Source organism: Erpetoichthys calabaricus, chromosome 13 (assembly GCF_900747795.2).
Source record: "Erpetoichthys calabaricus chromosome 13, fErpCal1.3, whole genome shotgun sequence".
In the NCBI taxonomy this organism is placed as follows: domain Eukaryota; kingdom Metazoa; phylum Chordata; class Cladistia; order Polypteriformes; family Polypteridae; genus Erpetoichthys; species Erpetoichthys calabaricus.
In genome coordinates, this window is record NC_041406.2 from 74,594,534 (window position 1) to 74,617,747 (window position 23,214).

General features: G+C 39.6%; 2 protein-coding genes across 2 annotated transcripts in view; one reads left to right on the forward strand and one right to left on the reverse strand.

Annotated features, from left to right (window-relative positions):
- Positions 1–1,596: 1,596 nt before the first annotated feature.
- dbf4 (DBF4 zinc finger) overlaps positions 1,597–23,214 on the forward strand; it is a 95,717-nt gene continuing 74,099 nt past the window's right edge. The window contains exon 1 of the mRNA XM_051936031.1: positions 1,597–1,730. Coding sequence (XP_051791991.1) covers positions 1,724–1,730 — 7 coding nt within the window. The 5' untranslated portion in view covers positions 1,597–1,723. The remainder of the gene's footprint in view (positions 1,731–23,214) is intronic.
- The window catches only part of slc25a40 (solute carrier family 25 member 40), a 47,701-nt gene continuing 46,170 nt past the window's right edge, over positions 21,684–23,214 (reverse strand). The window contains exon 11 of the mRNA XM_028817133.2: positions 21,684–22,159. Coding sequence (XP_028672966.1) covers positions 22,038–22,159 — 122 coding nt within the window. The 3' untranslated portion in view covers positions 21,684–22,037. The remainder of the gene's footprint in view (positions 22,160–23,214) is intronic.

Below are 23,214 nucleotides of genomic sequence, written 5' to 3' on the forward strand. Positions count from 1 at the left end.
AATAAATAAATGATGAATGAATGATAAATCAGACAATTCAGACGTGACTAAAGTGCACATTGCAGACTTTCATTTCTGGGTAGCTGCATACATTTCAGTCACACCATGTAGACATGAGGACACTTCTTCTACATGACCACCCTATTTCAGGGCACCATAATGTTTGGGACATCACAATGGCAGGTCTATTAAACAGTCATACTTACTACTTTGTCACTTATCCCTTACATGCAATGACTGCTAGAGGTCTGCATGTCCCAGACATCACCAGGTGCTGAGGATCTTCTCTGGTGATGCTCTGCTGAGCCCCTAATGCAGCCATCTTCAGCTCCTGTGTTTGGGTCTTTTTCTTTTCTGTAGTGAGGATTCTTCTGTCATCGGCAGTGGGGGGCATGGGTTTGGGGGGTCTTCTTTGTTCTACCAACCCCTTTGCGATTGATGAGCTCACTAGTGCGTTTCTTCTTCTTAATGATATTCCAGACAGTTGATTTAGGTAATCCTAACATTGTACCGAAGTCTTGAATGGTTCTGTTCTATCTTTTCGGCCTCATAATGGCTTCTTTGACTTTCATTAGCCCAACTCCTGTGGTCATGTTGAATGATGGCAGCTACAGACTCCAAAGAGCAGAAGAAGCCTAGCTATCTTATGAAGCCATGAGACCCACCTGAGGAATCACAAACACAAACATTATGGTGTCCTGAAATGAGGGCGCCATGCAGAAAAAGTCATTTCTACATGGTGTGACCAAAATGTATGGATGGCAACGTGCACGTCAATCACATCTGAATTGTTTGATTGGTAATTTAAAACTGTGGGAGGAGTCAAGGAAAAATGCGTTATGGAGAGTTACAAGACCTGCGGTGGGTTGGCACCCTGCCTGGGATTGGCTCCAGCAGACCCCCGTGACCCTGTGTTCGGATTCAGTGGGTTGGAAAATGGATGGATGGATGGATGGAGTTACAAGACCAGTCCAGCCTGTCATTAATTTGGACCCCCAAGTACTTATAGGAGTGGACCACCTCTATGAATAGTGACTGGACACAGAAGCTCTTTGGTGTGGTGAAAGTCAGTAAGCAGTTCTTTGGTTTTGCTGATGTTAAGTTGCAGATAATTCTCTTTGCACCAAGAAACCAACTTCTCCACCCGACTCCCACACTCAGCCTCGTGCCCCCTTATCGATACACCCTGTAAGTGCAGAAATATCTGAGAATTTCTACAAGTGACATGACCTGCTGTTATATTTATAATCTGAGGTGTACAGAGTGAAGTAAAGAGGAGACAGGACTGTTCCTTGTGGTGCTCCATTGTTGCTCACAAGCGTATCAGAGATACGGTCCTCGAGTCTCTCAAACTGCGGCCTGCCTGACAGACAGTCCATTAGCCAGGACCACCACCTGCATATCTCTGAGTTTACCCCTCAACAGGGATGGCTGGATGGTGCTGAAGAAATCAAAGCACATAAATTGTCCCAGTGCTGCCAGCCCAATCAGCCACACGTGAGTGACATGCTTTCAGTTCGGTTTAATTCGGTTTGTTATTTTACAGAAGATGAGGGGCCCTGAGAGCTGCTGGAAGCTGGGGGTTCTGGCGCACTTCATCTTGGGAGCTGCAGTGACTGCTGGAAGTGGCAGCTCCTTGAACTGCAGATGACCAGAAGAGAAGGCAGCTTGGTGGGATGTGGTGGGCCGTGACGGCGAGAAGGACTCCTGACGAGAGCAAGAAATGAGTGGTCAGGCACGACACGGATTTCACCTCTTCATTTGGATTTTAACATATTTATAGGAATAGTTTTTTTTTGTTTGTTTTTTAATTTTCAAAACACAAAGCTCATGTTGAGAATAATCAGAGGGAGATCCTGATTGTTTGGATTTCTTGACTTATTGGATTGATTTTAACTCCCACTGAGAGCACTTGGAGTTTATGAATGATTTATTTATTCAGAATTGGCTGTGCTACCATCTAAGACGGGTTTAACGTTTGCAGTGCACCATGCCATGCACGTGTCTCTGTTATATGCCACTTGGTATGGGATTTGTAAAAGCAGTGCTAATGTCTTAGCCATGCCATCTGATAGAATGACAAACGCAATGCATTTTATTACTAAAATGTTTGTGATGCGCCATCTTTTGGAATGACAGAAACCTACTGCAGCACCCAGATGGACACACAGACCCCTGTCCTTTTATTAAGGTGGACTGCACTGCACTTATTTATTAGATGCTGCCTGTTTGCTTCATTTGGAATAAACTGCACAAGGCACTTTGCCCCACTCTTGCTCGCTTGTGCGTCCTCATTGTGTTAGTCCAGTTTGGATTCATAAGAATTGATGCCCTGGCAAACAGTAATGCCAAGGCTGTGGGCATTCTGGGAATGTAAAGTACTTATTGCTAATTGCAATGAGGCACAAAATCCAGTGACAAGACAAAGTACAATAAAACAGCACACACAAATCATTAAAGACAGCAATCACAATTAAAAAACATTACATTTCAGTAAGTGTGGAACTCAAATGAAAAATAAATATGAGGTGTAAAGTATGCATCAGACAGAATAAACAACAGTCGGGCAATAAAAACGTGTGAGTTGTGCGACCTGACTGACAGTGTGAGTGCTCGGTCACAAATCAAGCAGATTATTGCATGGCAGTTAGCAATTTAATGGCCTGCTGCTACAGCATTGCTTGCTAGGAACGCGCTGATGTCTTGATGGGCTTCTTCCATCAACTTTGAACTCACTGAATCCAGTTGAGAGCTTCAAGGGTTGGAGCTTTAGACAGGTAGGCCAACATTCCAACACAGGGCGCACCGGTGTCCACAATCACTGGCCACGGTGTATTGTTGTTACCTTCATGTGCATCTGCTTTTACACTGAGTCAAGTGTATTGTGGGATGTTAAGGGGGGCACACCTTGGACTGCTTTGTTGGTGGGGTTTGGCACCTCTCATCAGGGAAGTGGCCAGCTGGCAAAGACTCACCAATATTGTTGTGTTAAAAAGCATGTCTGGTAGTGCTGAAGTGGCACCTCTGTGGCATTAGGAGTGCCATTCTTTACAAGAGCTGAAGAAGCTCGTTTAGAAAAGCAGACCCAAGTTCTCATCCCAGGGGCACAGAGAGTGGAGTCTGCAATGGGGATGTGTGAAGAGAAAGCCAGTTGCACATTTACAGAGTACGCAAATGGAACTAAAGACTCCACCAGAGAACCAAAAATAGACTTGCATCGCCATTTCAGGGCAGCACAGGCCACATATGTGTGTCATTGAACCCCCTTCTGCACTCCTTAGTATTTTTAAAAGTCATTTCAGTGCAGACTGTGTACAAACACAAGGCTGTAAAGTGCGTTCTAACACAGTTATGCCTCACAGCCTTGGGAAAAGGATGGCTGGTATTCCCTGTAAATAAATATATGTATTTTTATAGTTTCTACCATAATAAATCAATGCAAGCCAATGAGCATGCTGCGTATAATCAGATTTCATATGAATGCAGTGCAGTATTATAACTAATACTTAATAATAACACTGACTTCTTGGGGGAAAGTCAACCCAGCAAAATGTGTTGCATCTTTAATTCAGAGACACCCGCGCCTCCCGAACTTCTTGTTCCAGTCTGTGCCTTAGTCCGACACCACAAGCGCTGGCTTTGAGACGAAAAATGACATTGAAGTGACAGGGCGAGGACTGCAGTTCTAGCAAAATGTCCTTGGAGAGTAGATGTGTCAGCTGAGGCGAAGCCGGCGTGTGCAGTCAATACACTGTAGACACGTCAGACCGCAGTGTGTCTGTGCTTATTGATGTACTTACAGTACCTACCTGTTTACAGTATTTACAGACTTTCTGTAAAAAGGGACAAATAAAGTTAGTTAGATACAGTAGTTAGCTCTATCTATCTATCTATCTATCTATCTATTTTATAGTGTCTTTCACATCTATCTATCTATCTATCTATCTATCTATCTATCTATCTATTTTATAGTGTCTTTCACATCTATCTATCTATCTATCTATCTATCTATCTATCTATCTATCTATCTATCTATCTATCTATTTTATAGTGTCTTTCACATCTATCTATCTATCTATCTATCTATTTTATAGTGTCTTTCACATCTATCTATCTATCTATCTATCTATCTATCTATCTATCTATCTATCTATTTTATAGTGTCTTTCACATCTATCTATCTATCTATCTATCTATTTTATAGTGTCTTTCACATCTATCTATCTATCTATCTATCTATCTATCTATCTATCTATTTTATAGTGTCTTTCACATCTATCTATCTATCTATCTATCTATCTATCTATCTATCTATTATATAGTGCCTTTCACATCTATCTATCTATCTATCTATCTATCTATCTATCTATCTATCTATCTATCTATCTATCTATCTATTTTTTATTTTCTTTCACATCTATCTATCTATCTATCTATCTATCTATCTATCTATTTTATAGTGTCTTTCACATCTATCTATCTATCTATCTATTTTATAGTGTCTTTCACATCTATCTATCTATCTATCTATCTATCTATCTATCTATCTATCTATCTATCTATTTTATAGTGTCTTTCACATCTATCTATCTATCTATCTATCTATTTTATAGTGTCTTTCACATCTATCTATCTATCTATCTATCTATCTATCTATCTATCTATCTATCTATCTATCTATCTATTTTATAGTGTCTTTCACATCTATCTATCTATCTATCTATCTATTTTATAGTGTCTTTCACATCTATCTATCTATCTATCTATCTATCTATCTATCTATCTATCTATCTATCTATCTATCTATTTTATAGTGTCTTTCACATCTATCTATCTATCTATCTATCTATCTATCTATCTATCTATTTTATAGTGTCTTTCACATCTATCTATCTATCTATCTATCTATCTATCTATCTATCTATCTATCTATCTATCTATCTATTTTATAGTGTCTTTCACATCTATCTATCTATCTATCTATCTATCTATCTATCTATTTTATAGTGTCTTTCACATCTATCTATCTATCTATCTATTTTATAGTGTCTTTCACATCTATCTATCTATCTATCTATCTATCTATCTATCTATCTATCTATCTATCTATCTATCTATCTATCTATTTTATAGTGTCTTTCACATCTATCTATCTATCTATCTATTTTATAGTGTCTTTCACATCTATCTATCTATCTATCTATCTATCTATCTATCTATCTATCTATCTATCTATCTATTTTATAGTGTCTTTCACATCTATCTATCTATCTATCTATCTATCTATCTATCTATCTATCTATTTTATAGTGTCTTTCACATCTATCTATCTATCTATCTATCTATCTATTTTATAGTGTCTTTCACATCTATCTATCTATCTATCTATCTATCTATCTATTTTAGTGTCTTTCACATCTATCTATCTATCTATCTATCTATCTATCTATCTATCTATCTATTTTATAGTGTCTTTCACATCTATCTATCTATCTATCTATCTATTTTATAGTGTCTTTCACATCTATCTATCTATCTATCTATCTATCTATCTATCTATTTTATAGTGTCTTTCACATCTATCTATCTATCTATCTATCTATCTATCTATTTTATAGTGTCTTTCACATCTATCTATCTATCTATCTATCTATCTATCTATCTATTTTAGTGTCTTTCACATCTATCTATCTATCTATCTATCTATCTATCTATCTATCTATCTATTTTATAGTGTCTTTCACATCTATCTATCTATCTATCTATCTATCTATCTATCTATCTATCTATCTATCTATCTATCTATCTATCTATCTTATAGTGTCTTTCACATCTATCTATCTATCTATCTATCTATCTATCTATCTATCGTCAAAAAGTTCAGCTATTAAACTATTTATTGGGTGAAGCAAAATTAGCAATTTTAAAAAGTAGAAATAATAAACAATCTGGGACAGGGGCTACTGATGCTGTGTTGATTTTCAAGATAAATGTACGCTCCAGAATAATAATGGAATATACGTATTATAAATTGATGAATACATTAGATTTATTTAAAAATGTGTGGGGGATTAAAGGGGTGCTTTGCTCAATTGATGATGGAGAACTAAAAATGAATGTATGAGACATTATTGAAGTTCTCTCTTTTTTTTGATTTTGTGTTTTCTTATAATGATGTAAAATAGATGAACTAATCGAACGGTGTAACATCATAATATTTCTGTTGAAGTTATGATTTGGGACTTTTAAGTGCTTGTTTGATACGGGCTCAGGGGGTTTGAATTGTAAATTCGAAGAATGGAAAAGTTTTTTTGGGGTCATTTCAAATTAATATAAGAAATAGTATATCAAATACAGACTGCAAGGGAATTGATTCTCATTTGATGCAGCAGCCTGTAAAATATTGGTTATATGTTTGTTACCTGTTATATATTAATTTGATTTATTGCTATTTGATCAATAAAGGTCTTTTTAAAAATAAAAAAAAAATATCTGTCTGTGGAATCTTTGTCAGTTGACTGTTTTGGTCTCGGTGGGTGTCGTTGTGGGTTGCTGGCCTGCTTCGTTCGTGGAGTGTCTTTGTGAGTATTTGTATTTTTCTATCTTTTTTTCTTCTTAGCTATATTACTGTTGTAAAGTTTGTTGTTAGTTAAGACGTGGCCTTGGCGTGTTTTTGGCCATGGCCGTGTCCAAAGAGTCAGTGCCGGGTTTATTGCCAAAGTTTTATGAGAATCTGTCCCGCCGCAATGGCGCTAAGATCTTGGCGGATCCGATGGTCTCTGTTGAGACGTTTGTGGAGGCGGTTGGGAGAGTAGTTGGATATAAAAACGTTCGCTCTGTATCAAGAATGAATAAATCGGTGGTGGTTTTTGTAAATGAGGAATCCCTGGTGAATCAGCTGGTAGAGGAAGGGTTAGTTATAAGCGGAGCGCTTGTTCCTGTTTTGCCTTTATCAACACCAGCTAAAAAGTAATAGTTTCAAATGTTCTTCAATTTTTAAAGAACGATGTTCAGGTAAATGAACTGAAGCGTTATGGCCAGATCGTTTCCGAATTAACAATGAACCCTCCTGGATGCAAACGGCATGAATTAAAACAAGTTGTTTCGTTTCGTAGACAAGTATATGTGATACTAAACAACATGAATGACGATATCAATGTAGCCCTCCGATTTAAAGTGGACGGCAGTGACTATGTTGTTTTTGTCACGTAAAAAATGTTTTACTTGCGGTACAGCAGGACACAAGGCTTCAGTGTAAAACTGGATTAGTGGTATTTGCGGGTTCCCCTACTCACCCTGAGGAGAATTTAGATGACGGGAACACTGAAGATAGTGAGCATGAATCTGAGAGCGGCGATGAGGTTGAAAGTATGGATGAGTGTGAGACTGATATGAAGGAGTCGATGGCTGCAGCGGGTGTTGTTTGTGATCAGCCCCGTAGTACTTTTGGTGACGGCGGCTCCTGAGAAGAGTCTGCTTCAAAGTGTTACAGATATGTCGGCCAAGGCCGGCGGTTCAGCTGATCGCCTATCAGTCAGTCCTGAGCCCCGCGAGCCGGCGGAGAGCACACCGACTGAAGTTCACGTATCGCCTGAGATCAACAGCACTGGGGTGGAGCAGCTGCAATTTGCTCGGGAGAAGCTGCGTCACTGGTCCCAGCTGTAAATGAGCTTCAGATCACTGATACAGTTGTAAAAGTGAACGCTTCCGATTACAGTCTCCTGCCGGAAAGCTCATTGAAGGGGCAGAGATGTGAGAGAGCCGAGACTGACGGCGGAGTGGCCGCGGTGGTGAGCGGCAGAGCAGCGGTGTGTGAAGGAGTGAGTGCGAGCAACGAGCCCGTTAAAGTTTCCACTCGAAAAAAGGAAGGAGCAATCAACGGATAGAGGACCGGCAAAGAAAGGCCTTGTGTCAAATCAGTCATCTAAGCCAAGGAACATAGTGAGGGTGTGACAAACCAAAGTGACACCACAAACGAGTTAAGGGACAATGTGGAGGGTGAGATGACGCTGACACCTCTCATTATCTGCTAAGAGGCAGTTATAGTACGGTCAATATTAGGACTTTTTTGGAGTTTATTGATGGCAAAAAAGGAGTGAAGGCTGAAGATCATTTTCCAGATCTGCAGTTATTTCGCGTGTCTACACAAAGGGTTATGCGTGAAGCAGTTCAGTTAGGCATGGAGCAAAGAGAAGCCACCAGATTAAAGTATGTTATCGGCATAGTGCTCAAGTCACTCAACCCAAAATAATGGATTGCCTCTTTAGTCGGCTCCTTTATTTGGTGTCATGTTTTTTACTGTGGACTCCCATTGGCTTTTTTCAATGCAGTCTCTTCACATTGGGAGTTTGAATGTTAATGGCTGTAGAGGAGGGACAAAGAGGACCATGGTTTTTAATTTCTTAGAACAGAAAGCTTTGCATGTCAGCCTGCTCCAGGAGACCCATTCTGACCTACAGAATCAACCAGACTGGCTACGAGAATGGGGGGTCAGGTTTTTTGGGGGGGTCAAGTTTTCTTAGCCATGGCTCAAGTTTTAGTGCTGGGGTGGCTATATTGTTTTCAAAATCTGTACAGTTCCAGGTATTTCAACGTTTCACTACTAGAAGACGCCCATTATGTCAAATGTTTTGAATTTTTTTGGAAGCAGTGGACTGTTACCAAATCTAGATTTGATTCATTCAAGCAGTGGTGGGACATTTCGAAAGTCCAGATAAAGGCTTTTTGCCAACAATACAAACAGGAGGTCACTTGAAAGTGCCTGCTGAACATGGTAGACATTTTGAAACTGCAGGATGCTTTACAAAAGGGATTTGATGAAATTTTTTCTGCTTCAACATCTAAAAAGAGTTCCCTTGCTGATCTTTTGGATTTACGTGCGCCAGGAGCCCTGGTGAGATCACATTTTCAAAATATGAATCATTTGGATGCACCTACAAAATTTTTCTTTGGGTTGGAGTAGAAAGAAGCCCAAAGCAAACTGATTCACATGCTGCACGATGCAGAGGGGAGAGAACTGAGCACCACTGAAGATATCTGAGACTTTGCTGTTTCTTTTTATACAAATTTATTTAAGGACGATTCTATTGATCATTTGGCAATGGCTGATTTTCTCAATGGACTTCCTAGGATCCCAAATGATTTTAAGCTAAAACTGGACTCTGAAATAACTTTTCAGGAAATGTCGGATTCACTCTCCCATCTAAACACAGGGAAGTCTCCAGGGATTGATGGCCTTCCCGTTGAGTTCTACAGACAGTTCTGGCCTTTACTGGGGGCTGACGTGCATGCAGTGTTCATGGAAAGCTTAAGAGATGGGGAGTTACCTCTGAGCTGCAGAAGAGCGGTGATCACTCTGCTTACAAAAAAGGGAGATCTATGCCAAATAAAGAACTGGCGTCCCATGAGTCTGCTCTGTACAGACTATAAGATTTTCTCCAGGACTTTGGCAAACCATCTGAGGACTGTAATGAGTTTGGTGGTAAATTCTTGCCAAGCTTACTGTGTACCTGACCGCTCAATTTTTGATAACATTTTCTTCATGCGTGATGTGATTGCAGTGTCTAAAATGTATGGCGTCGATCTGCGAATTGTATCTATTGATCAGGAGAAGACTTTTGATAGAGTTGATCACAGATACTTGTTTAACACCTTGAAATGTTTTGTGTTTGGGGAAAATTTTTTCAAAATGATCAGACTCTTGTATACTATGGTTTTTGGTATTTTAAAGATTAATGGCACATTGAGTGCCCCTTCCCTGGTCAAAAGGGGTATTTGACAGGGGTGCGCCTTATCAGGGATGTTGTACTGTTTGTCGATTGAGCCATTCCTTTTTCAGATTATTCAGAGACTGCAGGGTGTGGATCTCCCTTCTCGCCCAGTGGTCACTGCCAGATGTTTGGCCTATGTGGACGACGTGTCCATATTTGTCAAATCTGACCATGATGTCAATGTGGTAGTTTCGTGCCAAACAACATTTGAAAGCATCTCCTCAGCTAAAGTCAACTGGGCTAAGAGAAATGCTCTCCTACTCGGCTTTTGGATTGAACGTCCACCGCCAAAGCTTCCTGCAAATCTGAACTGGAACAGGAAGTGTTTTCGTTATCTTGGGGTGATGTTGGGAGGTGAAGGACTGGATGAGAATAATTGGGATGGCATTTTGGATCAAGTCAGTGCTCGGCTGAACAAATGGAGATGGATTGTGGCCAAACTGTCTTTTAGAGGGAGAGTAATTGTTGTGAACAACTTAATTGTATCAACACTTTGGCATAAACTCATGTGTGGAGATCCTCCTCCAGGGATGTTACATAAGATCCAAAAACTGTTGGTTGATTTTTTTTGGGATGGTCTGCATTGGCTGCGACAGAGTGTGCTGTTTCTACCAGTGGAACAAGGGGGTCAGGGACTCATTGATGTACCATCAAAGGTCGCAGGCTTTCGACTCCTGGTAATTCAGAAGCTTTTTTTTTTGGTTCTCACCATCTGATTTGGAGGGATTTGGCACTTCATTACTTTTTTCGAGTAGGGAATTATGGATTTGACAAGCAGCTTTTGGTAATGAAAATTAGTGAAATGGACCTTTCAGTGTTACCCACATTTTATAGGGGTGCTTTATTGACCTGTCATCTTGTACTGAATGTCTTCTTAAAACATCAGGTTGGTTGCACGATGAGCCTTTTATTTTTAACTCGCTGTTCTCGTGCTCTCAACTGAGGAGTTTTACTGATTTATAGATTAAAAATGGCATTTTAAAAATCAGCCACATACGTATATGAAAAGGAGCAACAGACATTTGTGGAGCCTTCAGTTTTGGCTTCAATTTTAGGTGTGAAGTCAGTGCAGATGATCGAGGGCTTTCTGTCTTCTATGGCCAAAGAACATAAACAGACTTAAATACTCCATCAGCACCACCAGCACAGAACTACAGGTCTGTCCTGCTGTCGATGTGAACTCCATCCCCAAAAACTCAATTATCACATTTGACAAAGGAAATGTGGTGTCATTCATGTCTCTGTCAAAAAAAGATCTTTATCAATATTGTATGAAAGTGATTCATTTTCTTTCCCTGAAGACAATCATTGATTCGCAATGGAGGGAACATTTAGGGGTAGTGGGTGGGAGGGTGCCGGCCTGGAGGGAGCTGCACAATCCTCCGAGCAACAAAACGACAGCCGCCCTACAATGGAGGATTGGGACGACATCATAGCCACAAACTCCTTTTTAAAAAGAATCAAACTTACAGAGGGTGACAGATGTGATTTTTGTGGGCAAAGGGAAAACATTTTTCATCAGTTTGCATCATGCGCACGATTGAGAGTTCGTTTTTAACTGATTTGTGTAGAAAACTACGATCAGATTTTAATATTGTGATGTTTATTTATGGTGCCGCTTATAATAAGAACAACAGGCACAGGACACAGTTGTTGCTGGGTGAAGCAAAACTAGCAATTTTAAAAGTAGGAAAAATAAACAGTGTGGGAAAGGAACTGTGCTAAATATTCATTCCAGGATTAAACTGGAGTTTACTTACTATAAACTAATGCACAAAATGGACATTTTTGAGGATGTGTGGTGTACAAAAGGGGTACTGTGTGCTATAGAGGAGGGAGATCTGAAAATCAACTTATAACTCACTGTTGGTAAATTGTAAATATTGAAGTTATTTGTTGCAAGTGGTACTTTGTGAACAACACTGGGAATCGGGGCTGACTGGGCCATTGTTTTATTTTTTATGAACATAAATGAGGAGGGCACTGGGAGGAGATGAGAAAATATAAAATATTTATATGATAACTGTGTGTGGGGTTACACGGGGTTAATAGGGATTGAATATTTGTTTTTTTTTTTTACTTTTCTTTGTATTGGTTATTTATAATACTTTTTGTTGCATGTGTACTTTTAATATATTGATGTTTGTCCTTATTTTTTTTGGTTCAATAAAGTACTTTTAAAAATTAAAAAAAAAATTATCTATTTTATAGTGTCTTTTACATCTATCTATCTATCTATCTATCTATCTATCTATCTATCTATCTATCTATCTATCTATCTATCTATCTATCTATCTATCAGCCCCCAGCCATCCACTGCTGTTGATCTGTGACTACTGTGCTGTAGTTATTGAGGACGTTTAACTATTTTGGGAACAAGTTGTCCTGTTCTCTTTAGGTTTGGTTAGCCTACAACAAGTATGAATTGTTTCCATAATAATCCATTCGTTTCGATATGGCAAACACTAAATATGCTTTAATGAGTGTTTTACAAGAGTTGATTCATTTTCCTAAATTCATAGTTATGGCGTTCCCTCACACCAGCTTTTTTATCCACTTTTCACAGACCAGACGCCGTAAGAAATCCCATTTTTAGACTCAACAAACATCTTCTGCATACTAAATAATATAGTCATGCGATCAGTAGAAGGCTACTCTTCAATTTGTTGAGATGTCTTGTTATGGTAGCACAAGGCAACCACCTAGACAACAGCAGAAGGACTCCACATACCTCAAGTGTGAGGTGAAATTCTGCAGAAAGACGCCGTTTCCCAAGAAGGTCTAAGGAAACAACGCAGAGGAAGGATTCATGGCATGAGGTCCCTCTCTGGAAGGAGGCTGCCTCTTCTGGCCACTTACCTCCACAAGCCTGAATGAAATGGAGACCCAAAAGGGAAGAGAGTTCAGCCAGTAAATGAAAAATTCTAACCTTTGACGGGTGTAAAATTTGCCTGTTGTTGACAAAATCCATAGAGATAAGGAGGATCGGGAGGGACTGTCCAAAAGACTTGGGGGGTAGGTGGTTGGTTTTGAAAACCGAAGATCTTGTCACTGAAGCCATAGAGGCGATAGAATGATTGGCAAGATTTATATCAACCTTTGGATTTTTGGTTTAAATACGGTTTGCTTGTGGCTTGCTGTCCCAGTCCTGTGGTTGAAGCCCATCACACGGTCACAACAGGTTAAAATTATACACACATATGGCTCTCTTAGTTGAGGGTCACAAAAGTCTACTTGATACCAAGCAGCAGGCTCTGTTTTCCTGATGATATTCACTCCACATTTCTTTTTATTCTGCTGTTGGAGGCCTTTGGAATTTCATCAGATCTTCATCCACTAACATCCATTCTTGAACTTAAACACTGAATTAAGATCCCTTCTCAAGGATGATTTTAATATACAGTCGTCCCTTGATATATGACCGGCCTGACATGTGAACAACTTGATTTACAACCAAAATTTTTGTTTTGAATTGCAACCAACGTCTTGCATTACGACCCGAATGCGGTCACGTGTATCCGCTTGCGCGATTGTAAACAAACAGCCGAGAGCGTTTGTAAGCGTCAGTCGGAGCCCAGATACGTGTGTTTGTGGACATAATTCCGGTCAGTGCAGTGATTTATATAATTTTTTTTCGATAATTGCTAAGGAAGAAAGAGAAGGTAACGAAGGTAAAGAAAGCGATCACAATCGAAACAAAGAAGGAAATTGTGCGGAAATATGAGAGTGGTGTTCATGTGACCGATCTCGCTAATATGTACAGCATGTTGAAATCCACCATCTCGACAATTTTACAAAGAAAAGATTTGTATAAGGAGGCTCCTTCCAAACAATAACCACCTTCCACTTCATTCTCCTCCTCCTACCTTCCTGCAGCCCAAAGATGTCAAATTAAATGGTGAGTACAGTATGAAATTGTTGTTTCTGGTAAGCTAGGCACTTTTTATAACTTTTTGGTTAGTACATTAGAAAAATTATTGGTGTTTTGGTAAATTATACACATTATACAACCCTTTTTTTATTATGAAAAGGTTAAGTAAGTGTTGCTGTGGGAGGTTCGGAACACATTATGGGTATTTCCATTATTTCTTATGGGAAAAATAGTCTTGACTTACAACCAACTTGAGTTACAACCAGCCCTCGCGAATGAATTGAGTTCGTAAGTCAAGGGTCCACTGTACTTAGTCAGTCACTGACTTGCTCATCTGTCACATCTCACACCTCTTTACGTTGACTAACATTATCTGGAGCTGAAAAAAACATCAGCTCCGACCTGTGACTAGCTGTTCTTCAAAGCATTGCAGACATGTTTGGATTATCATTTCTTCAAATGCTGAGCACTCTAAGAATTCAGAGCTTTTCTTTTTGATTATTGTTCATCACTGTCATTTAATTGAAAACAAAAAAAAATGGAAACGGGAAGAAGCGATCACATCAGAAGGCAAATCTGATATTGTAAATCATGTTAATGATATAAAACACACTTAGTTCTCCGGATACTTAACGGGGTCACCAGGGGTTTGAACTTTTCGGCCAGAATTAGTCAGAGGCACACCACGAGCACCTGCTTCCCAGGGCACTGTCACGCTCGCATAGTCACACCTTCTCATACCAAGCCATTTTAGAAATATTAGCTTAACCCGAGATGCAGAAATAGTTGAGGAAAAAAAGAAAACACGTAATATTTAATTGATGCCAAAGACTGAGCTGCCTCACATCTTCACCTGTCACCATCAGGACACAATCACCCTCCATTTGGATTTTTGATTTTAAATGATAACAGTCCAGTATTAAAAATGGGATGCAATAATCTCTCCTGTAATTTTAGGCATTTGCAGTATTGCTCCTTTGCAGGTACAGAAACTTGCCATCCTCGTCATACTCGTGGAATTCATTGCTCGACTCTTTCCCTTGTTGAAAAATGTCTGCAGTGTCTTCATCTAACAGGCGCATTCGCCCCGTTTTAATAACAGTTGTTCTTTTCGTTACTCTCACTTCGCTCTTAGTGAAACGAAACGGAAAAGCTCTTCCTAATGAGGCACAAGTATGGAAAGCATTCACCCGTTTTATTTAATTTTGTGAATTGTAGTTACAGTGGTGTGAAAAACTATTTGCCCCCTTCCTGATTTCTTATTCTTTTGCATGTTTGTCACACAAAATGTTTCTGATCATCAAACACATTTAACCATTAGTCAAATATAACACAAGTAAACACAAAATGCAGTTTTTAAATGATGGTGTTTATTATTTAGGGAGAAAAAAAATCCAAACCTACATGGCCCTGTGTGAAAAAGTAATTGCCCCCTTGTTAAAAAATAACCTAACTATGGTGTATCACACCTGAGTTCAATTTCCGTAGCCACCCCCAGGCCTGATTACTGCCACACCTGTTTCAATCAAGAAATCACTTAAATAGGAGCTGCCTGACACAGAGAAGTAGACCAAAAGCAACTCAAAAGCTAGACATCATGCCAAGATCCAAAGAAATTCAGGAACAAATGAGAACAGAAGTAATTGAGATCTATCAGTCTGGTAAAGGTTATAAAGCCATTTCTAAAGCTTTGGGACTCCAGCAAACCACAGTGAGAGCCATTATCCACAAATGGCAAAAACATGGAACAGTGGTGAACCTTCCCAGGAGTGGCCGGCCGACCAAAATTACCCCAAGAGCGCAGAGACGACTCATCTGAGAGGTCACAAAAGACCCCAGGACAACGTCTAAAGAACTGCAGGCCTCACTTGCCTCAATTAAGGTCAGTGTTCACGACTCCACCATAAGAAAGAGACTGGGCAAAAATGGCCTGCATGGCAGATTTCCAAGATGCAAACCACTGTTAAGCAAAAAGAACATTAGGGCTCGTCTCAATTTTGCTAAGAAACATCTCAATGATTGCCAAGACTTTTGGGAAAATACCTTGTGGACTGATGAGACAAAAGTTGAACTTTTTGGAAGGCAAATGTCCCGTTACATCTGCCGTAAAAGGAACACAGCATTTCAGAAAAAGAACATCATACCAACAGTAAAATATGGTGGTGGTAGTGTGATGGTCTGGGGTTGTTTTGCTGCTTCAGGACCTGGAAGGCTTGCTGTGATAGATGGAACCATGAATTCTACTGTCTACCAAAAAATCCTGAAGGAGAATGTCCGGCCATCTGTTCGTCAACTCAAGCTGAAACGATCTTGGGTGCTGCAACAGGACAATGACCCAAAACACACCAGCAAATCCACCTCTGAATGGCTGAAGAAAAACAAAATGAAGACTTTGGAGTGGCCTAGTCAAAGTCCTGACCTGAATCCAATTGAGATGCTATGGCATGACCTTAAAAAGGCGGTTCATGCTAGAAAACCCTCAAATAAAGCTGAATTACAACAATTTTGCAAAGATGAGTGGGCCAAAATTCCTCCAGAGCGCTGTATAAGACTCATTGCAAGTTATCGCAAACGCTTGATTGCAGTTATTGCTGCTAAGGGTGGCCCAACCAGTTATTAGGTTCAGGGGGCAATTACTTTTTCACACAGGGCCATGTAGGTTTGGATTTTTTTTTCTCCCTAAATAATAAAAACCACCATTTACAAACTGCATTTTGTGTTTACTTGTGTTATATTTGACTAATGGTTAAATGTGTTTGATGATCAGAAACATTTTGTGTGACAAACATGCAAAAGAATAAGAAATCAGGAAGGGGGCAAATAGTTTTTCACACCACTGTATTTGCTAGTGATCAACCATTTCACTTCTCTGAATGCATCTTCATCCTGCATTTCTAGTATCTTTAAGCTAACAATCAGACCTTTTTTCTCACTTGAAAAGTCTTAAGTCAAATTATGGACTGAGCAGTTTGACCACCTTAATTTCAAATGTGTTGTGGTCAAGAAAATTCATTTTAATGTCCCCGGTGACTCTGAGGCTAGGGATCCGCACCAACAATCGTAAGGTTGCCAGTTCGAATCCCATAAACACGAGAAGTGACTCTGCTCTGTAATTGCTCCGTCCTGGGTATGACGTTAATTTTCATCCAGCCCCGCAAGCAGGTCCTCCAACTTGCAGGGTAAACCTGGGGGTTGGTGGCAGGATTGGCACAAACACAAAAACCTCATGCTGTTCAGTGTGGTGCTGAGGTGTTGCATGGCTGCACTCGGATCCCAATCCGGATGGTTCGTCATGTGGGGGGTAATCAGCTTAGCGCATGTTCCCAACTGCTTTCCTAGCACTGCCTGAGTTCTTGTCAGTGAGCCATCTCAGCCCTTCCTTGGAGTCTCTGCTATTGAATTAAGGACTATCTTGCACATCAAGCATTACCTTCCTGTATTGAACAATGGTGAGAAATGGATTTTCATCCTTCTTATGCTATCAAAACCTACCGATAAACTACTGTCCTTTCACTAAAATTGATTAACCCATTATCAGATTAATTCAGATCACCACCAGTTGTGTTTCAACATGAACAAACAGCTACGTAGCTCTGCCACACATCAGCAGAGGCCCACGAAATGCTGGTACACTGTTAGAATAAACTTGCATTCTCTTTGCCTGAGTTACAAAGTTGCAAATGAGAAAGATGGCTAATGTCCTTAAAGTGCATGTGAACCCTTCTTTCTTATGAATAACAGCCACAAACCTTTAGCAGTGCTTGGAAACGGAATGGTTTTCAACACATTTTGTCTGCATCTTCTTCTTCTTTCGGCTGCTCCTGTTAGGGGTTGCCACAGCGGATCATCTTCTTCCATATCTTTCTGTCCTCTGCATCTTGTTCTGTTACACCTATCACCTGCATGTCCTCTCTCACCACATTCATAAACCTTCTCTTAGTCCTTCCTCTTTTCCTCTTCCCTGGCAGCTCTATCCTTAGCATCCTTCTCCCAATATACCCAGCATCTCTCCTCTGCACATGTCCAAGCCAACACAATCTCGCCTCTCTGACTTTGTCTCTCAATCATCCAACCTGAGCTGACCCTCTAATGTCCTCATTTCTAATCCTGTCCATCCTCGTCACACCCAGTGCAAATCTTAGCATCTTTAACTCTGCTACCTCCAGCTCTGTCTCCTGCTTTCTGGTCAGTGCCACCGTCTCCAACCCATATAACATAGCTGGTCTCACTACTGGACATTTTGTCTACATATGAAAGTGTAGAAGAAGAATGTTCTCCTCAGCACCATGTATAGTTAATTAGAATTTTATAACAACTAATTAATAACTTGCCAGTGAGAGACGCTTGGCTTATGAACTAACAAAAATATGTTATTCCAGGGTTCAGGAGAAATAGTGTCCAGATGAATAAAATCTGAGCTCTTTCTTGTTTTCCCTTTCTCAGAGTGAATGTCTCAGGGACAAGGTCACAAGGCTGCAGAAAAGTACATGTAGTTTATGCAAGGCGTCTCTCCTGTGCTTAGCGTTGAGAACACAGATAATGCTTAGCTCAACAGACATATTGTTTAACTCTACTTAGATGATAAGGATGTTTTTCTGTCTTATTAATCACGAGATGCTGAAGTATAAAAAACCCCTCCTGACTTTTGATCAGGGTTCAAATTGAGCTTTGCGGCAATAAGTTATGCTCTTTGAATCTCTACTTACTGTGACTCCGGATGAATAATAAAGAGAACTAAAGAAATATTATCTGCCTGTTGTCAGTGTGCCTTTTTCGTCCACAAAAGCATAATAATTTATCAACAAAGGAGTCAGTTAATATTAATCTCTGTATTACAATGTTTAGTTATTTTCATTTCATTGCATTTTGTTTAAACTCTTGTTAAAGAAACACATTACCCATTTGACCATAAAATGGCATCAGGATAAAATTATCTGTATTTATTGTTCTAGTAGCAGTAATATTACCATGAGTATTGTGAAATTGTTATCAACAAGTCCAACCAAAATGCAACACATAGTGACTCTCTGGTGCCATACTAACCAGGAATGACTTCAATTATAGAACTTAAAAGATAAATCAGCTTACCTGAGGTACTCCCCTTATGAATCACTCTCTTTTTGTGCCGATACAAAACTCCATTACTCAGTTACTTACAACAACTGAATCATTTAACCAGTTATAACTGAAGCATTGTTTAATATTACTTTGTTCATAATACCTTTCAAAACAACTTATTACAAAGATGAATACGCACTATTTCAAATATACTACATGAACCTGGTAATAATCCTTGTCATTTTCTGCTTGACTGTAAGCACCGAGTTTTCTGAAAACATGCGGCGTAACGTCAATGTAACATGGTTTTTTAAACATAGAAAGGACTCTTTTTATGTTGAGAGCTACATTCATGTGTGTAAGAACTTTCTATTAGTGTGGAATGAAACAAAGAAATTGTCATTTGGATATTTAGCCTCAGGCAGGCCCTGTCTTCCTTTGAATTAATTAGAATGGAAGCGGCCATTCTTATCAGACAGCAAACCTTTTTTTTGTGTCGGTGTCCACTTTCTTAGTTTTGTGTAGTCACTTATGTACATATCGAATGACTAAAGAAGAGTTTTTTTAGGACTAAAATCGTCAGAAAGTTATTTCATTTTGTCTTGCTACAATGACAGACTTGTACAGTACCTAATATTACTGGGAGTAAGAGCCGAAAAACCCAGCCACAGGGGATGCGCAAACCAGTGTGTTTCTTCATGCCAGTCCTAAACCCGGATAAATGGGGAGGGTTACGTCAGAAATGGCATCAGGTGTAAAATTTTGCCAGATAAATATGTAGACAATACAGATTTCCATACCTGATTGGTCAAGGCCTGGGTTAACAACGGCTGTCGCTGTTTGCCAAAAGGGTGCTGGCAAGAAATTGGGCTACTGTTGGCTGAAGAAGAAGAGGAGGGGGGAGACGTGTCTGGAGGCAGGAGGAGAGGACGAAGGCAAAGAGAGTGGAACTGAGGGTAGGAACTTTGAATGTTGTCAGTATGACTGACTGGTAAGGGGAGCAAGTTAGCTGATATGATGGAGAGAAGGAAGGTTGATATATTGTGCGTGCAAGAGACTAAATGGAAGGGGAGTAAGGCCAGGTGGATCAGAGGGAGATTCAAATTGTTTTATCATGGTGTGGATGGGTGGAGAAATGGAGTCGGAGTTATTCTGAAGAAACAGTATGTCAAGAGTATTTTGGAGCTGAAAAGAGTGTCAGACAAAGTGCTGGTTATGAAACTGGTGTGATGCGTGAGTCGATGTCTTGCACCCTAAAGACGAGGCTGAGTCTCAGTACTTTAGCAAATCCAACTCGAAACACGAACAGCAAGGTTATTTATTGTAGTACCATTCTATTAAACACAGACACAGCAAACAGGCAGGGTCGGGGCCAGATCAATGGCAAAGTTATAATGATCCCTGCATCTCCCATCAGGCGATCAGCGCTTTGCGCACAGCAGCGATCAGCTTGTAGTTGTTTCTGTGGTGTTGCGAATCTGCAGTTGCCTTGGTGTCATCCCATTAAGGAAGGTCCCAAAAGTACCTTCTGCTCTACACACTCTTCTCACTTGTATGTTTCCATCTTTATCACCCTAACTTGCTGCACATCTTCCTCAGCTCGGTCCCTCTGTCTAGCCAGTCAGTACAGGTCCTTTTCTCTCTCCTTAATGTCCAACTTCTCATCCAACTCATCATTATTTTTAAGAATAAAGGCAATGTACAAAGCTGTAGTAGCTATAGAGGGATACAATTGATGAGCCACAGCATGAAGTTATGGGAAGGAGTAGTGGAAGCTCGGTTAAGAAGTGAGGTGATGATTAGTGAGCAGCAGTATGGGTTCATGCCAAGAAAGAGCACCACAGATGCAACGTTTGCTCTGAGGATGTTGATGGAGAAGTTTAGAGAAGGCCAGAAGGAGTTGCATTGCGTCTTTGTGGACCTGGAGAAAGCATATGACAGGGTGCCTCGAGAGGAGCTGTGGTATTGTATGAGGAAGTCTGGAGTAGCAGAGAAGTACGTAAGAGTTGTATAGGATATGTACGAGGGAAGTGTGACCGTGGTGAGGTCTGCTGAAGAGATGTGATGGATGCATTTAGGGTGGAGGTGGGATTACATCAGGGATCAGCTCTGAGCACTTTATTTGCAATGGTGATGGACAGGTTGACAGACGAGATTAGACAGGAGTCCCTGTGGACTATGATGTTTGCTGATGACATTGTGATCTGTAGCGATAGTAGGGAGCAAGTTGAGGAGACCCTGGAGATTTGGAGATATGCTCTAGAGAGGAGAGGAATGAAGGTCAGTAGGAACAAGACAGAATACATGTGTGTAAATGAGAGGGAGGTCAGTAGAATGGTGAGGAATACCTGGGATCAACAGTACAGAGCAATAAGGAATGTGGAAGAAAGTGCAGACAAAGTTGGAGTGGGTGGAGAGGAGTGTCAGGAGTAATTTGTGACAGATGGGTATCAGCAAGGGTGAAAGGGAAGGTCTATGGGATGATAGTGAGACCAGTTATATTTAATGGGTTGGAGACAGTGGTACTGACCAAAAAACAGGAGATAGCCGGAGGTGGCAGAGTTAAATATGTTAAAATTTGCATTAGGTTTGATGAGGAAGGACAGGATTAGAAATGAGTACATTAGAGGGTCAGCTCAAGTTGGACGGTTGGGAGACAAAGTCAGAGAGGCGAGATTGCGTTGGTTTGGACTTGTGCAGAGGAGAGATGCTGAGAATATTGGGAGTAGGATGTTAAGGATAGAGCTGCCAGGCAAGAGAAAAAGAGGAAGGCCTAAGAGAAGGTTTATGGATGTGGTGAGAGAGGACATGCAGGTGATGGGTGTGACACAGCAAGATGCAGAGGACAGAAAGATATGGAAGAAGATGACCCGCTGTGGCAACCCCTAACAGGAGCAGCCGAAAGAAAAAGAGCCTGGAAATGGATGGAAGGAGGAATGAATAATCAAGAAATGTAAACTATGTTTAATAAAGATCCAGAATACTTATTTAGTTTTGATATCCATTTTAATATGATCTAAAATTTAAGTAAATACAATTTTGAAGCGGTATATACATGCAGTAAAATATTTTAAAATTTTTATTTTCTGTAGTATTTAATAAAAACATTTGGCAATGATCTGTGACTGTCAGACTTGTTATTTACATAATTATTCTGCTTACATATAGACTCAATAATTAAATGTTTTACATAACAAAAATAAAACAATTTTAAAAATATAATTTAGGTTCACAGTTTTTTTTTTTTTTTTAAACAACAGCATCATCACAATACTGTAAGTGGTATTCTCCTTTTATTTACTACGATCATGGTATGGCAGGATGTTTGTCTTCAAGGACTAGTGAAGTTCTCCAAGTTTTTTTTCACTGTTGTAGTTATGGAAAAAAGACTTTCCAAATTCATAAGTGCTTATCATAATGGCACAAGCAGGGGCGACTTTGATCAGCCGTGGCAAGAATCCTGTAAAGATAGCATAAAGGCACCGTTATTATTAGAAAAACAGTGGATTTGTAACATTTTCCACTTGTCTATTAATAACTAACTAGATCAGATCTTGCACATTTAGAAACTGCAATAATGAATTAACATGAAATGATCAAAAATAGAGAACTATATAAATTTCTTAAACTATCAGATACAGAAAAAGCATAATTCATTCTACTTTAACTGCACAAGACTGACTACAGAAAAAAACATTTACAAGTTATAAAGTTAATGGTTATGCTGTGAATGTAATGATTAAAAGAAGAAAAAAAAACACACAAATTACAATCAGGTGACATGCAAAGTTTGGTAAGGTAGGATTGTAAACACACTAATACAACATTTGAACAAATTCATCTTATGCCAAATTTGTGAAAGGCTGAAGCACACAGATGTTTAACTAGAAAGCTAACAGTTAACTAATTACAAGCATTCCCCATACATAAAATTAAAACATTTGAAAATAAATTCTTATAATACAAGGCTGTCAAGTTTAATGTGAATTTGGCATTTTCTAATCTGACTATCCATTACAATAGTTTACATTTCTTTTAACATTCATGATTTTCTTGCCTAAGTCGTCTTCTACCATTCCCAGATGCTACACTCTACATTTCATGATGCCTGATGGTGTAAGTTCCAATTTTTATATCTTCAGGAATGTTTTTTGAAGGTTCCATGTAGTAACGTTGTGGCAAAGGATTCTGGTGGCAAACCACCAGTGAGGAATTTTGCATGTTGGGTTTTCCTACAGCTCTGTAAGTAACACATAGGTTATTTATACACACTGTAAGGGAATGAAATGGGATTAAAGTATATTGTTGAAGTACAAGCTGTATATTTTGCATTAATGTATGTTGTTAAAATGAAGCCTGTGTATTTTATCACTTAATTTAAGAGAAATTAAATATGGAAAAATGATAACACCCGAGCGGGTGTGGGCATACTTATTGCCCCCCGACTTGGAGCCTGTACATTGGGGTTTACCCCGGTGGACGAGAGGGTAGCCTCCCTTCGCCTTCGGGTGGGGG